At 36.9% G+C, this 17,734-nt stretch overlaps 1 protein-coding gene across 50 annotated transcripts in view; it reads right to left on the bottom strand.

The window, feature by feature from the left end:
- The window catches only part of TCF4 (transcription factor 4), a 365,126-nt gene that overhangs the window by 99,029 nt on the left and 248,363 nt on the right, over positions 1–17,734 (bottom strand). For 4 of the 50 annotated variants that reach the window (XM_021093578.2, XM_021093592.2, XM_021093580.2 and 1 more), the window contains exon 1: positions 2,505–2,676. The exons of the other annotated variants lie outside the window; for them this stretch is intronic. In XM_021093578.2, coding sequence (XP_020949237.1) covers positions 2,505–2,573 — 69 coding nt within the window. In that variant the 5' untranslated portion in view covers positions 2,574–2,676. Of the gene's footprint in view, positions 1–2,504; positions 2,677–17,734 lie in introns of those variants that run through there. 50 annotated transcript variants of the gene reach the window in all.

Raw genomic sequence — 17,734 nt, forward strand, 5'->3', positions numbered from 1 at the left:
CTCAAACCCCAAACAACAAATGAAACTCAAGAAATGTGAAGTCTCTTCGATAGGCATTTTGAACAATTAACGCATGGCATACACAATCTCCACAAGATGTCTGGCACCAAATCAAAAGCCGCTGAATGCAGAATTAGAGCCAGTACAATACACACTGTAGAATAAACAAAAATCTGCTTCTCCAGTGTATGCATGAAGGCGTTTTTAAAAAATGGTATAGAATCGGCTCCATCCAAGGAACACATACGACTGGACTTTGCTGTGTGTTTCTTAAAGCTAAAATGAAGAACTGGTAAGCATCCGTGGTTTCACAAGCTTTCTGCTGGTGTTCCAAATGGCTATTTTTTCTAACTATAATGTATGTACAATTTGCCTCTTTCTAGTGTTTGAATCAATAGAGATACACATCACCAGATTTGTTTTTAATAAGCTCCTTAAAACAGTTCCTATAAATACATTTCCTGTGACAGAGCGATCTTCATTTTATGAGTACCATCCTCTCAAAAAAAAAAAAAAAAATCTAACAACCAAAATATTTGGCAACTGAGAGGGCATATTAGTGATATGATGTCATATTCAGCATTTTCTTATGGTAGAGGCAACTGGCAAGCTGTGAGAATGGAACACATATATTTTTTAAAAAATTCCTTTTGGCTAAAACAGAGTTAAAATGTCCAAAATTTAAACTAAAATGTTGGTCAGTTCAGACATTTCAGATGCAAAATTAACAACATATAAAAATCATATCACTGTAATTTCTAAAGATAAAAACCACAGAAACTTATATTCACTGAAATACTCTTATAATGCATAAGGGTCATATAATCCCCGGATCTATTTTATTGCCTCTGAGACACTTTTTCTAACTGACTATGATAGTATCACTCACAAAACTGTCATTAAAAATGCCTTAAAATTCAAGGTACTAACTATGGTACTCATGGAAATGTCAAAAAGATCACAGGCAAAATTCTTAAGAACTATATAGGAGTAACCACCAATTGCAAATTAGGCACTTAAAAAAGTTACATAATCCTATGATTTATGTTTACAAATTTAACCACTTTACTTGATCAGTTCACAACATAAGCCATTTGTTTTAAAATTGTATTTCCCTTACCACACTTAAGTGCTCTTCTAATTACCCACTAGGTTCTCTCTCTCTTTTTCAAAAAGATAAAAACAAGATAGTTTTATGAACTTTTGACAATTTCCTCGTACTTTTCAAAATAAAAGTAAATATTCTTTCAGCAGTTGCCCATTCATAAAATCAGTTTCTTGAATGAAATTATTAATCTTCCTAAACCATTCTGCACCCTCCAACACTTGTATATGTGTGTGCATTCCAGTATCTGCTCGGCTAGAAATAACCGTTATACACACATCGGCATGTATATACACTCACGCATATACCGTCGCACATACATGTTAATTCGCCTGTGCCAATAGTTACAGCTGAACTGGGCCTTCCTGAAAGCTCTGATCGGTCCCTTTTGGTCCAACTATCACACCCTGATTAAGATCAATCCAAATGGAATTTCAAAGTACACAAAGAGAGCAGTTTGTAAATGGCTGCTTTTCATTTTCCCCCCTATTCTTCTTTTCTATTTTCAAATAATAAAACTTTGCTGCCTATCCCCCAACCACTCTTCCAGAGAGCCCCACATACCGATTTGAAAATATTGAAATCCTTTTCCTTCAGAGGGCCCAGCCGAAGGGAAAAAAAAAATAAACCTCCAGATGGCAAGTATAAACCTTCTGCTGGGGTTATGCACAAAATACCAAACACATTTTTTTTCTTAAATAAAGCGTTTCTGTTGGAAGGGGGGAAAATGAGGAAAGAAGCCACACAACACAAATAACTTACAAAAATATTGTTATATGCATGAATGGGTCCCTGTTTTTCTTTTCTTCCCTTTTTTTGGCTTAAAAAAAAAAAGCTTATATAATCTACTTCTTAATTAGATGTCTCACTTCTACGTCTTTGCTTTATTTTAACCTCTCAGATTCTCTGCGCTACATCCATTTCACTTAAGCTTCCAACTTAATAGGACTAGATATCACAAAACCTCAGTCCAGGGAGAAACTTACCCCAGATTTCCTCTCAGCCTAACTTGAGCTTTCTCAATATCTGCTTTTCCTTTTAAACAGTCATTTGGAAGGAACAAGAATTTTCCAAAAGTCTCTCTCTCTCTCTCTTTTTTTTTTTTTTTTTTCATTTTACCACCTCCCAACTTTACCTGACTGCAAACTTTCGCTCTAGTATCCACATTCTAAAGCTCTGAAACCATCTATTTTTTTCCCCTACTCTGGGGGAGGGAAACAAAATTAAAAAGAAAACAACCACCACATCCTAGGATTGGCAAAGGATAAATATTTCATGGCACCGAGGAAGGTGCGGCAGTCCTGGAACAACTTTGCAAACAATGATCACCGCCTAGGATGCTCAACCTTGCGACAATAAAACTTGTCAAAAATCCCCCTCGCAGCCCGCGTCCGCTTACCGCTTTCCCATTATAGTAGTACATCAAAGAGTTGCCGCCCATGCCCGGGATTGTGTATGCGCAGTACATGGTCTCGGATTCTTTTTTCTCCTCAGTACCACTCTAACAACTTTTATTTCAAACTCGCTGTCCCTTTTTTCACAACAATTCCTTCAGTTGCATTTTCCCATATGGCCGGGCCAAGCGTGGTGAATATGCAAAGCAGGAAGAGACCATTCCTGGCGGGCGGGGGAGGCCGCCGCGCTGCTGTCAGACGCTCAAGTTTGCGCAGCGGAGCTGGAAGGCAGCCCGGCCCTGCTGGAGCTCTAAATCCTAATGCATACGCGACATCGATTCAACTTTTCCGAGGGCTTTTTATTAGTTCCTCGAATCATGCCGATTCGGACAAATTTCTCCAGTCTTCACTCCCCCCCTTTCTTTTCTTTCTTTTTTCTTTCTTTTTTTCTTTCTTTTAACAAAAAAAATTTTTTTTGGTTGTTGTTGTTCTAGGCACCCTTTTCTTCTCTAAAATTTCCACTCAACTGCCTTAGGGTAAAAGTGGAACAGGGTCCATTATTGAGCAGAATACAAATGCAGTTAATTGACTCCCCCTCTCTCTCTCTCCCTCTCTTTCTTTTTTGTTTTAATTTGATTAAAAAGCGAGTGGCAGGAAGGGAATCGTATGATGCACATCTAATAACTCTGCCATCTGTCTCTGCTGCTGGCTAGCTCCCAGCATTGTACGCAGCTGCCTGAGAACCGACTCGGAGAAAGGGGAGGGAAAGGGGAGAGAGGGAGGGAAAGAAGAAGAAGAAAAAAAAAAAAAAAAAAAACAAAACAAAAAACCACGTCTCTGACCTCGCTCAAAAGGAGAGAGGGGGCAGTGTTTTCTGACTGCTTGGTCAACGACCTACAAAACAGGGTTGCGGATGAAAACGGAGTAACTGTGGCCCGCCCAGAGGTCCGGGAGCTCTAGGCTTTCCCAGAACCGGCCGCCTGTGAACTTCACCTCGCCACGCCGCAGCCGGCCGCGTGTCCCAAGGCCAGCCGACGGAATGGAACCGGACAATGCTCCCGGCGCCGCGACGAGGCACGCGGAATGGGCACGTTCTCCGGTCTGGAGTTTGGGGCTTTCCCTGTGGCTTTGGATAACCTACCACCCACTTAACGCTGTTTGTTTGCTGGGTTCTAAAGCAAGAGGTTATGGGTACATCCGAACCGCCGAGTGACTTACAGCTGTCAGTTCCTAAAAGGCACCCCGGAAAACACGGCTTTTGCATCATCCAAGTGGCCCAAATCTGCATAAACATTTGAACAAGCATTCCATGCACATTTTCACTAAACTTTAAATTTTCACTAAACTTTAAGTGATTAAGAAAGTGAAAACCTTCCTTCACCTTTATGGACTGCAATTGAACAACAGGATCTTTCTAGATCACAAGGTTTCTGACAAGCAAGTGCATAGATTTGTTTACTGTTTTATTTTTAAAAATATTCTTATCAACCAACAAAAAAGAGGGAAAGGGAACAAAAAAAGAAAGAAAGAAAGGGGGTGGGAGGAGGAGAGATGGGCTGACTTGAGCTTGCCAAATTCAGAGCATCGCAGGAAAGGAGGGCCTCTGGGAATTGATCCCAAATGAAACTAAATCATTTGCATATGCCGAAGCAAATGCCACCCGAGCATACATCTATTCTCAAGAATCAACTTTAATAATTCAAAGCACCTATTTCCTTACAACTCAACGTGGTAACAAAACACATACAGTATTAATATACAACGGCGGGATTGTGGTGTCCGTTCAGAAGAGCAAAGCCTTGGCTAATGGTGGAAAGTTTCTCCCACACTGTAAAATAAACACACACACACACACACACACACACACACACCACACATGCACACATATAGAGAAGGCCCAGAGGTTTGTCTAACTCACTTGCTCTGCATTTATTCTGAAGGTCTCCAGAGGTTTGTGTAAACAGTACTTGAATTATAATCACACATTTCATTCAAATTTCATGCTTTGAGGATTTTTTCCTCATTAGAACAGTTAGTTGTCAATCTGACTGGATCACATTTGTAACCTTTAAACCACCCTCAGTGTTTCATACATAAGGCTAAGGTACCCACCTACCAAAGGACAGTGTTTAAAACCGAGGCTTAGAAAAGAGGCTGGCATTTAAAGGAAGGTAAGTTAGGACACCTTTCTTTTTTTTTTTTTTTTTGGTTGTTGTTCCTTTGTTGTTTCTAATTTAAAAAAAAAAAAAAAAAAAAACCTTATTTAGAAGCCTGTTTCTAGGTCCTCTCTAACTTTTCATAGGTGGACGGCTAGAAAGATTTCTTAACTAGTCTGATAAAGAGCCATTCTGCTTTATCTATATTAAATGGCTTTTCTCACAAAGCTGCAAACATAGAAATGCCTTTTTATAAATTAAGTATAAGTAAATTTTTCATACTTTAAGGAGTCACAATTAATATTTTAAAATTTGAAGCTCTCCTTGCTTTTAAATTTATTGTTAACATGAGTATAAATAAATATTTTTAATCTGATAAGGTGAAAGAGATTTTTAAACCCTGACAAATCGGCACATGGGACTCAAAAAATCAAAATGGCACTAGAACACTAAGCTTCTGGGCTTCATTAACTAATGAAAAAGAGTCTGAAATTTCAAAAGTTCAAATCCTCAATGATTAATAAAGATATACTCCTTTGAAAGGTGATCTATGAATTACAACCAGAGAGACAGGGAACATTATTATCATCCAGTGATGTTCAAGTTTTGGTTTGCTGACCTTGGAGTACATTTCAATCAGAGAATTCAAGTCAGTGGCCTGTCAACTGAGACATTTCTGCAAGCTCAGACTTTGAAGTTTTCTTTGTGACAGAAATATCACCCATGATAAATTTTTAGTGTGGTGCGTGGGGAGCTAGCACAGAAGTATAGAAACAATTGAAGCTATATGCATAAATCCATGTGTTTCGTAATAATTTTAAAAGAAGCCTTAATCCTAGCAACCAATTTTTAAGGGACTCTATCCTGGGTCTGTTTGTTTCATCAGCATAAAATTGGGCAAGTTACCTAACTAGCAGTAGCTAGACAGAGTCCTTTTTTATCTCTGAAAGGACTGGAAATGGAGGTTAGCCACAAAAAAGTAAGCCACCAAGCTCTCTGATGTTTCACTGCAACCACCATTGAGGACACTAGAGCTAATTAAGCAGTGTGACCAAGTGTTTTCTTTGCCACTTTCTTACCAGTAAAATTATTGTTTAAAAGTGCTGACCAACTAAAATACATCCACATAGTTCTTATCTCAGTGGATTATGGATCCGGCATTGTCACTGCTGTGGGTCTGGTTAAAGCTGTGGCACAGGTTCAATCCCAAGCCCAGGAACTTTTGCATGCTGAGAGTGTGGCAAAAAAAAAAAAAAAAAAAAAAAGTCCTTGATAGATATATTTCATGTGAAGGGGATTTGGGGACATATACCTAGAGTTGTCACAAAAGTTGGGATGTTATCTGACCAGAACTCCGCAACGCATTCGTACAGTACCACCTACAAGGTAAACATTCAATAAAAACTTGCTGAATGAATGAATGATTGCATCAAAGAACAAACAAATACTCTGCACCACTTCAGTGAAGAGTCTTGGATTTCTGTATTCATTCAATCATTTCATAATTATTTACTGATTCCCCACTTTGGCAGAGAAATGTGCAACAGGCTTCTTACACCTTCAGAGATCTGACCACATGGCCAAGGTCATGTAACCAGCGCACTTAATAAAATTAAAAAATATGACTAAAGTGAATGTTTTGTGAAGTGGGAACAATCATACCTATATTAAACAATCAGACAACAAACTATTATGGGTAAGGAACTGAACTATTCACTCCCAGTCACAGATCTCATCAAAATAATTGTACGTTTTTTTTCTTTTATTTTTTTGCTTTTTTTAAGGGCTGCATCCTCAGCATATGGAAAATCCCAGGCTAGGGGTCAAACTGGAGCTGCAGCTGCCAGTCTATGCCACAGCCACAGCAACGCCAGATCCGAGCTGTGCCTGGGACCTACACCAAGGCTCACAGCTACACTGGATCCTTAACCCACTGAGCAAGGCCAGGGATCAAACCTGCATCCTCATGGATACTAGTTCAGTTCATAACTGGCTAAGCCACAATGGGAATTCCCAAATTGTACATTTTTTTTTTCTGAATAATGACTGCAATATTACTCAGTTACTGAAAAGTTCAAATAAATCTAATAAATACAGACATGTACCCCCGCAGTTTGCCCAGAATAAGGCAGGTACTCAACAAATGAATGAATGAATGAGTCATGGCTATATGAAGGAATGTTGTTTTCTTCCCCAAAATAAAACTTCATAGAACTTGGGACAACTCCATGTTTCTGTTTAAGTCATTGAACACCTACTTTTTTTTTTTCATTGACGCGTACTTCTACAATGTTGTTCTTTTTTTTGCCTGGTACAGCAGAATTAGCTAAACATCATACCCCCAGGAAAGCAGTGATATTCATCAACATACAGTGATTACATAACATAATGGGAACAAGCAAACCTATGACGTAAATAACCATCTTAGGTAAATATCCACCCTATCAAAAATTTGTGACAATAGGACTGTTAATCCATGTACAGTGACATACAATTTAAAGAACATACAATTGCCTATTCTAGTTCCATCATCATAACCAGTACTCCATGACAGGTATTATCATTTCTACTTTAAAGACAGAATTAAGGGACAAAGAGTCTTGAATGACATTTCACAGATTGCAAAGTTACTGAAACAGTGCAATCAGGATGTGAGCAAAGTTATGAAATTCCAAGGGCTTAATCTTGAGGGTCAGACATTTCTGTATGAGAATTACCACCTTTTTGCTCCTCGGCAGCAGCATGATGGAGGCTAAATCACAGGTTTAAGATTCCTTCTCTAACACAAGGGTTTCTTTTGAAGTGTAAAAGAGAGAACGGCTCTTTCAGCATAGCAGGGGCATGTTATAAATGAGAATGAGTATCTTCCACCCAAAACAGGTGGGAAGAGAAGTCTCTTAAAATAGACAAAAACTATAAAAGTACAGGACCACGCTAAACTCTTTGCTATTAAGCCAAGATATCAAATCACACTATTGGCATGAGAAGCATACCTATTTTCTGCCATGTGTATCAAAATCTATGTTCACAGGCTTAAACATAAATGAATGGTAAATTTTGTCAAGTCAGGGAAAGGAGCTTACCCGGGCTATCCTTATCCATTGAAAAAAGGAGGTATTACTGAATTAATTTATTTAGAAGCTAAACAATTGGATTTTTTTGCTCTCCAGTAGGAGTCACTATAAACAAAATATTTAATCCATAAGCTAAATTAATATGGGTGTTTAGTTAGTAAATGGATAAAATGGATTGGTATAGAGAAAAAAAATTTACTAAATGGTAATAGCTTATACCTAAGGAGTGGATGGTATTTAATAACCAACTTAAACTCCATGACAAAAATCCATTTCATAAATGATGTAATTATCCAAAAGGGGGTACAGATGCACATATGTATATATACATACAGACACACACACAGACTAAAAAGATTTTTTTCTGGAGTTCCCACTGTGGCTCAGCAGTTAACGAACCTGACCAGCAGCCATGAGGAGCTAGGTTTGATCCCTGACCCCCCCCCCACCGCCTCAGTGGGTTAAAGATCTAGCATTTCCATGAACTGCGGTGTAGGTCACAGAAATGGCTCAGATCTGGCATTGCTGTGGCTGTGGCTGGAAGCTGCAGCTCCGATTGGACCCCCCAGCCTGGGATCTTTGCATCCTTCTTAGGGTGTGGCCATAAAAAGCAAAAAAAAAAAAAAATCTGATGACCATAATTTAAGATGGTCTCGCAATCTAAGAGTAAACACCAACAAACTTTCTGTATGTTCATTTCTACATTTCTTTGATCGAGATCTTTAGAATGTAAAATAAAATAACTATGGCCTCTAATAAGCAAGTAACCTTTTTTACTTTAAATGATTTTCCTCAGTTGGAATCCCAATTGTCTCCAACTTTTTTTTGCCAAGTACACATTTACCTGGAGAAAATACTTACCTCGGTAAATATACTTGTCACATAAGTATACAAATATTTCCCTGAAGTCAGTCCACATTACACGAAGGACTGAGATAAAGCACGATCATCTCACTCTTCTCCAGGGCACAAATTACTCTCTTAGCACCATTTAGATTATTACAGGTACAACAGTTTCAAGTCTCTGTATGATTCTAATGCAGGCAAGTTTAGTTTGGAAGATGCTATTATCACAGAAGGGTATCAAAATAGCAGCATAGACTGTGAAATCTAATTTCTATTTGTGGCTTTATCAGAGGCTTCCTATTGTATCTTGAATTGGCTACTTTTCTATGGCTTGGGTTCCTATGCAGACATTCAACTGGTTTATCACATGATCAAATATTTATTCTCTTCCTGGCTGGTCAGATAGCTTGTAGTCATATTGATGACTAAACGTAAACGATGTAGACTATTTCTTTTTTTGCTGGACTTCTGTTCCATAAGTATTCATCTTCTACCTTTCTGTGGCAGCATTTCTCTTCAGAAGAAAGAGGTTTCTTATTTTGTTTTATACAGTATTATGAAAATTCACATGGACATATATTGTTTTGGTGACATACAGTAGTATGCAAAATCAATGCAAAAAACAGATTCTAAAATTCTTGCACACCGTTAGATCTGATTAGAGCCATTTTCTCACTTTTTCTTGTTTTCTCATTTCTGTGATAAAGAAGACAATGGGTATGTCATTACCCATATGAACATAACATCTTCTAAGAAACTCAACAAGCCAGAGATATAAAAGAGCATCAACCTGCAGACTAGGGAACATGAATCTAATGGTGTGTAGGATATGATATAGTAAAAGATATTAAGTTGCAAGACCAGAATATATAAATGTTTATGTTTAATTACAATGCAAACCACCCGCTTGACTCAAAGTGAAGTTCATTTCTTCCTTCCTCAATTTTGTGCCAACACCTGTCACTGCAAAGTCATACATTCATTCTACTCTCAAAATATCTCAAATATTAAATGAAATTAGAAAATGATGCTGCAAGTGACACTGCTGTCAAATAAAGGCGATATTTTGGTTAAGAAGAAAAGACTTCATCATGCTTCATTTTTTTTCCCCAGGACATCCATCTCTTTTCCCCTGGGATAAGTGGAATGTTCTTTGGGGGGAAGAAAATTCCTTTATCCTAACCCAGTATATTCCATAGCCAGTCTCCAAGTTTGCTACAAAAACAAACCATTTCTATTTTGGTACAAGGAGGAAGCATTACACTGGACAATATAAAAACAGAGATGGAGGAAGTTGACTCAGATTGCTGCACTTCCTAGATGAAGAAAGCTAGCAGGCGCACCACAATCACCTGAATCAAATGAAATAAGACGATAACTGTTTTTTCCGTCAAATGGATGCACGTGTAAAAATGAATTCCCAAAAAGTTAAAGGGGAAATCCTGGGTATGTTTGTTTGCCTGGCTGAAGGATTCCATCTGAGAACCTTTTGACAAAATGGATTGATGAAGCAGATTGGAATCTGGGCACAGGATGTACATAGGTTTTTTTTTTTTTTTTTTTTTAATTGTGAATAAATACTGGGCTTCCCAATGCACTGCTCAATGATCAGAGGGAAATGTGATATCACAATGAAAATCACTTTCATTCTAAATGGAATAATTGTCTAGGGTTTGTTAAGCCCCTTTGGGGTGGGAATTCTAACAACTTCCTGAGGTTTCTAACCATTGATTATATTTGTTTGACATCGTTGAGCAAGTAAGAACGACGAATTGCTGGGCAGAGAACAAACAATTTTCAAATACTTTAATGGCTATCTCTGACAAACACTCAGAATTAAAAGAGAAGGTAAAAAAAAGAGGAAAAAAAATTGTTAAAATGGAAGTGAATGACCACACAGGATTAACATCCTGTGCACACTGGTTATAGAAATGTCTATTTTGAATTCCTGTTTTATAAAGTTTCTGTCTAAAATATATTCTTTTGTGTATGTAATTGGAACCCAGCCACAATGAGCAAGAATTAATGGTATTTCAAGGAAAAAGCAATAGCAGATTTAAGCTCCCTCAGGGTCAATCCCTGGCCTAAAGCTTAAGCTGGTCATTGGTCTATCCCTGACCTAAATGTGTTTAACTCAAAGTGACCTTGAATTTTGACTACTTAGTTTCAAAAATAAATGATCTCCTTGTCTGTTGATCATAAGCACTTAAACATCCACCCCACACATAAACACAGAGATGCCCATGAAGAGCCAGGCGAGGTAAGCTGTGCATCATTAAACACTGCAACGTGCTCATAGCAACAAATCCCATGGGTAACCCCCAAAGAAATTGTTTTAGAAGGATAAGGTGCAATTAAGGACAATCCTGAACTTCTACTAAATAAAACAGAAAGAAATTCATAAGCTTCCACTGAACACAAGCAGTAGTAAAATTAGAACTGTTTGGCAAACATTTGGCACTGATAAATTTTGGTTTCTAACATGAGACCAACCAAATCAGGTGGAGGTGAGGAGTACCCAAAAGTTGTTCACATGGCAGTAATGCCTTATTTCCACTCATTTATGGTTGGGCAAAAACTGGTTTAAAAGGACATCTTCATAGTCATAACTGGCATTGGGTTAATGGTGCCAAACTGCCAAATTACAGTGCTTACACGCCAGGGCATGAAAGTTGCCCCTATTTGTGTGACAAGGGTGTTTCCCAAAATGTCAGTCACCCTTTTGCCTCTTCGAATGTGATTATCACATGTATTCTGAAAGTAAAGCAACTTAAAAATTGCTTAATATGAGTCAAAACCCCAAACAGGTCCTTTCCCATCCTTACCCCTAAATGGAGGTTTCCTTTTCCACAGCATGGGACTTGTTCTCTGATACCTGTTCAGAGCCTGCAAGCTGAGTTCTTTACCGGATCTAAGCATCTACCTACTCAGTGCTACCTTTTAGAGCATGTGCTGTATTCCAGAAAAGGGGACAGCAAACACAACAAACTTAAAGCGATCCTCAAGCCTTACCCACTTTGTACAATGGCTATAGTCCTTCCAACTTGCTAGCAAGGTTGATTTAAAACTGATCAACTTACACTTTTTTCAATAAAAATAAGTACACTTAAAAAAATAAAATTATTGTGCCCATAAGGCTTCCTCAGCTTAGCATTTTTGTGTTGAGCCATTTAACAAATGACTATATTTTATGATAAATAATTTTTAGACATAAAAAGTTTAAAATTTTTTAATTGTCTTTTTTTTTTAACAACTTCCAAAAGAGCTAAAACTTCTGATTCTCTGACCAGGTACATGTGGATAAGACCTCCCTCATCATGTGTTTTCCTGTCCTTACTTGATAATACGGAGGCCAGAAGCCCAAGGAGGTGGTTCAAGTTCTGGCTTTATCAAAACCTCAGTTTCTTTATAAAGAAACATGTATGTTTCAAACAAGTGTTAAATCGTGATCATGACAGGGTTTTTCTTCCCTCAACTTTGAAATTCTGTGATTTATGTTTTTGTTATAATGTGATATCTCTGGACAATCTCTGAAAATATAAAGCCAATCAAAAGTTGTCTCTGCAGTTAAACAAGCAGAAGCTCAACAATAGGGGAGAGATACACAGAAGCTGCTAGAAGCTCAATCACTATCTGTGGCCTCTTTCTTCATCTGCCAGATCTGCAACTCTGGGGCATCCAGAATCAAGTTCTGGAGCCACGTCCAGATAAGGACCATTCTAAAATGCACAACTCTCCAGCAAAGTTTAATGCCATGAATTGTTGCTAGATAAATCATGTGCCTACTTTATTGCCCCTAAATACCATAAATTTTTAAAAAGTAGAGATTACGACTGAACTTCTTTGTCCTACCCTCTAACAATGTTACATGTACATAACAGCAGCTCAATTACATTTTTTGCTCATTGAGTGAATGAGGAACAAAAAGAGATTTATTCCCTTCCTTTCCACAATGACAGAAATGATCAAGTCCAGAGTTGTCAGAAGAACAATTACAGTCAGCTGTAACTTCAACTTGAGAATAGTCAAGTCTTCATGAAATGGGAAAATGAGCATATTATTAGACAAAAATTGTCAAGTGGAGCTATATGTACATTATACTGAAAACACACACACATAGCTATGATGAATTGCTTCCCTAGTTTTCAAAGATTTTATTGATTACTTTTGATTTCATGAGCCTGGCCTTTCCCTCACCTGGATTATAAACTGCTAAAGATTAGGGATGCACCCAGTTTTATTTGCTGGGCTGGCAGAGAGCATATTCATTTACATATACACTTCACAGAAGGGGGCTTGGAGGATCTAATTTATCTTCCTTTCTCTTGTACCGTGTGGCTATTTTCTCAATGGAATAATTAATTGTGCCAACAATATGCCAAAGATATAAAAATGGATACATGCATTGTCACTTTTGAGAGGTGATACTGTTATGCCACTTAGTACGTGTGATACAGCTACTGTTTGTTTCATGTATTCTTTACTTTTTCTTGGCAGGTCCCTCCTACTTATTTAATCTACATTCTACTTTAAAGATTCATTTTATAAACATTTTCTCAGAGGGCCAGCATATCCTCCTATGGCTAGACATTATTTCCTAATGACGTGGAGGAAAACAAAACAAAGAAGCAGGTGCTTTCCATGTCATTTCCACATATTTAACCTTTTTTGCTGTTATCTTTTCTAACATGTTCCATTTTTACCAGATTTTAGACACTGCAGGGAAAAGAAAAACTTTAAAACGATGTTATTTTGTTATATTGTTTAACATATGCTAATAACATAGAAACACACCAAGAGTTACAGTAAATCCTGTAGCCGATTTCATCTTTACTGTATATAAAGGGGACTGTGTGATTGCATCAATTATTGGAACTTTAAGGGTCACAATCTCTGTATGTATGTAGGTGGTTCAGCAATACTGGGCCCTATGAAGCATTATGAAATGAACTCTTCCTTGGAAAACTACTTCTGGCCACTTGGATCTTTGCATAAATCTTCACAATGTCAGGAACTCTGGTCTACAGCCGTGCACCCTCCAGGAAGCCTGGTGCTTAGTGGGTATAATACATATTTGCTGAATTTTGAAATTTGATACTTGAAACTTAAGCTGATTCAATGCTAAGTGCACATACGATGATGTATCAATCGCTCCCCATACCTGGCTGATGTCAGATGGGGAGCTCTAGATCTCTTTTGACAACAATAAAATAGACATTATATTCTCGGTCTTCAGGTACTTCTGGGTTACACATATTTGAAGAATAGAATTTTGTTAACTAGAATCCTAAGAGAAAGACACCAACGTTTTGTAAAGACTGGTTTGAAACACACTTGAGATCTACAAATGCAGAAGTCCTATCTTTTGTGAAACAAATGTAATGTATCTGTTCTACCTAAAATTTACTGAGTATATATACAGTTAGTACACTTTCCATATCCTTAACTAATAAGAAATTTGTCTGAAAGCATCTCCTAAAATGTTACCATTTTAGTTGTTTATACCTTTTTTTAAAAAGTTACCTAACTTACTGATATCATCATAGAGACACCTGGTAGCAATGCAAGAGTTAAGGATCTGTCTGAGTCTTGTTGAAAATCCCAATTTTCAGATATTGGGAAGGAAAATGCTAGAATCTTAAACTTGCTATGCAGTTGTCTGTAGAGATAGAAATTTCATTTATCTCCCTCTTTATATACTCTTCTTTCTAAAAATGTTTTAAAAGGCTAAGTCATTTTGAAACATACAATGCATGGAAATGGACTGCTTTAATACTTGAGATGGTTTATCTTTATTATCTCTGGCTCTTGCTGGAAAAAAAACATACAAACAACAACAGCAACAACAACAACAACAAGAAAAAACCTCAACAAACTTCAGTTCACCTCCGCATATCCGAATATACCTTAAATTTTTTGAATAAAAGTGCAGGCACTTCATTTTCAATGTGGTCCAACGACTGACATTTAAAACCAAAAAGCTTAATGTGTTGGCATTTATGATGCCTGAGCCATGGAAGAAAACTGGGGCCATGCCACCCTACTGTGTAATACATTTAATCTGGGCTCTGTAATCTCAACTGTGATTATCCATTTTGTTGTTCTGAAGGCTGCAAGTTCCCAGTAAAGTTGGAACGCCAACTGAGCTTTATTTTCCAGCAAAGACTGTTTCTGCTCTCTGTTGCTGCATTGGGAGCACAGCTGTGCAAAGGAGTTTCAGTGAACCAAGGGATGGTCGGAGAATCATCCACTGAAAACTTCACCTGAGTTCATAAACTACGGACCACACAAAAATTCTGTGAGGTCCTCCAGAACCACGACCACTGACATGACTTTTAAACTAGATCTGTGTCAAGGAGTATTGATTTACGTTGACCTCAAGGGTATTTTTCCTCCCTGATTTTACCCAACATCTACAGCAATGGACAAGGACTGAGCCTAATTTCATTTTCTGTACAGTAACTAGCATGTTATCTGTGTTTCACAAATGAAATGGTAATTGTAGGGACAGAGGCTCAACTGCTCATTCAAATCAAACCATAACATTAAGAGCATTATCTTAAAAAAAAAAAAAAAAAGCTTGATTTAGGAAAAACATAATAATGAAAACAATATACTTCCTAAATCATATGCCACATACTTTAAAAGAGCCTGAAATAACTTTTATTAATAATGTGTAAGGTCTTGTATTCATAATGAGTCTTCATCGTAAATGCGCTATTTAGGTATATTCTGATGAATTATCATAGGAGAAAAGGATCTGCCATCATTTCTAATCAAAATCTCTAATTACATAGTTTCCAGCTAAATCAAAATGGATCTGAACTTAAAATATTAAAAAAAAAAAACAAAAAAAAAAACCAAAAAACCACTATGGGCTAAGACACCCAGCCTAGAAAAAAAATTCTTTTTGGAAAAAAAGGACAGCATAAACTCTTGGCTACTTAAAATGAGTTTTAAATGGAAGAATAGTGCCTGTGCCTTTCTAGAAATGAAAGCATACACTTCAAAATAATAATTTGAAATTAAATAACTTATACTAGCAATTTGAGTTATCAAGCTGAATTTAGGAATTATGACCTGGCTAATTCAGAACTAAAATTATTCACTGCTCAAAATAATTCACTGCCTGTTCTTAATCCTAACCTAGGGAAAGTTACTACCTGGTAAGACCTTTTTTCAGTGGCTAAGAGGCACTCCATTGCCACTGTCAAAAATATCCTTTTAAATGGGTAATAGCCAAATATACACCAATGAATTATTCAGATCTTTCTTACTTTTCAAATGCCAGGGCAAAAGGAAGGTTTGGCAATTTGGTACTATATTTCCAGTTGAATCATAAAATCGAGGCTTAGGAATTAAAAATCATGTCTTAGAAGCCGGCTGAGGACCAGATTTGGCCACTGAAGTCTGTGTGACGCTCTTGCTGAAAGACAAGAACAGAACAAACACATCCGAGCAGAGTGTGCCGGCCACAATCCTGGGACTTGCACTCAGGGAAACCTGTCCTTAATTTATCCCATCGTGTGTGGATTTGGCAAGAATCTCCAAACATCATTTACATACCATATGCCCTGAATTACCTAGGCACAATGGCTGTGGATAAATATGATGTTTCAGATCTGACTGTTTGCTTCCTTTTATAAGTTTTGCAGCTTTCATTTCATTGTTCTCTTTGCTAAATAACTGAATACAATATGGTGTGCTGCATAAGAAGGTTTTGCTAAATCAATAAATAGATCACTGTGTCTTGTGATTAGAAAAAAATGATCCTGAGGTACGAGATCAGGAGGTATTATTTCTTCTAAGTAAAAATCAAATAAAGGAAATCAGCTCTGTATATTTTGAACTCATTTTAACCCTCGTCTCTTTACGAGGGATATAAATGCAAGACATTCAATAATTAAATAGACAGAAATCAAATATCATGTCTTCTGTGAAACATATAAAATCGGTCAGCAAGTTTCCATGTTTTAAAGGGACCCCTGAAAATAGATACTTGGTAATTCTTGTATTTGATTCTCTTACAATTATAATTGCCCCGTGCCTTAGTTTCCCTCTTTCCCCAACAATGGTATTAACACAAACTTAGCAATATTTGTCCAGATTCTCACACTAAGTTTAAAGTCAGTTTGTTAAAAATATACACTTAAACCAAAAAGATCAATAGCCTAAAAAAGGCTTGGAGCAGAACTACATACATATTTTTTGTTGTATACTATAAATTTGACTGTATAAACTTCCAATTAAAAATGACATTCACACCATCATTTTTGATAGAATTTTGCACAGTAGGAATACTCATTAATGCAGGGTAATACAGTGTGATAAGCAGCTTAGACATCAAAATAGCAAAAAAAAAAAAAAAATGCCAGTTGGTCTACTCTTTACATGAGTAAAATGAAAGTTAAAAAATTAAATACCTGAGGAATTAATTAAAAAGAACACTATGGGCATATGCATTTTTTTTTAACTATGTCAAACCATGACCATCTATTCCCTAGTCAGTTTCTACTGCAGAGGTCTCAGTCCTAGTACAAAAACACAAAAACAAAAACATATCCATCCTATATTGGATGATAATACATGAAAGGCATTACAATATTCAAAATGGAATAAAATATAATTTAAATAATTTTACTCATCCTACAAGTATCCTCTGAAATTGAGTTTCTCTCTATATATTTTTAAATCATTTAATATGAAGGTATCGGAAATATTTGAATTCTTTTCAGCACAGGTAAAGGAGAGGCAAAAGCCCATCAGCTACAAAGTGTGGGCACATGGGTCATTTCTTGATCTTTAAATGGAAAATATAAAGTGATCATATAATTCTCAGCTGTACCTTCAAGTAAAAGGCAAAGGAGGTGTGTCCACATACTAGAAGAGAAACAGGTAAAAGGCAATGCGGTTATTTCTGAATCCTATCAAATAATCTGCTTTCTTTAGGGGGCAAGGAAAGAAAAGAAACTACCACTTGAAGACCAGCAGTGAAAGGGTTAACAGACATATGCTGTATAATTAGGAGATGCATTAATGATTATGAATAGTAAATGATTTGGTGCAAAGAAAAAAATTTTAGTCAAAGGGACATGTACCTATCTTACATGTTTATTAGTAACTGTATATAACTAGAGAATTCTGCTATTAAGAATCTTG

The sequence above is a fragment of the Sus scrofa genome, chromosome 1 (assembly GCF_054392235.1).
Source record: "Sus scrofa isolate SSC_HxYL_T2T_F1_AM1 chromosome 1, Sscrofa_HxYL_maternal_Yorkshire_Landrace_v2.0, whole genome shotgun sequence".
Taxonomy (NCBI): Eukaryota; Metazoa; Chordata; class Mammalia; order Artiodactyla; family Suidae; genus Sus; species Sus scrofa.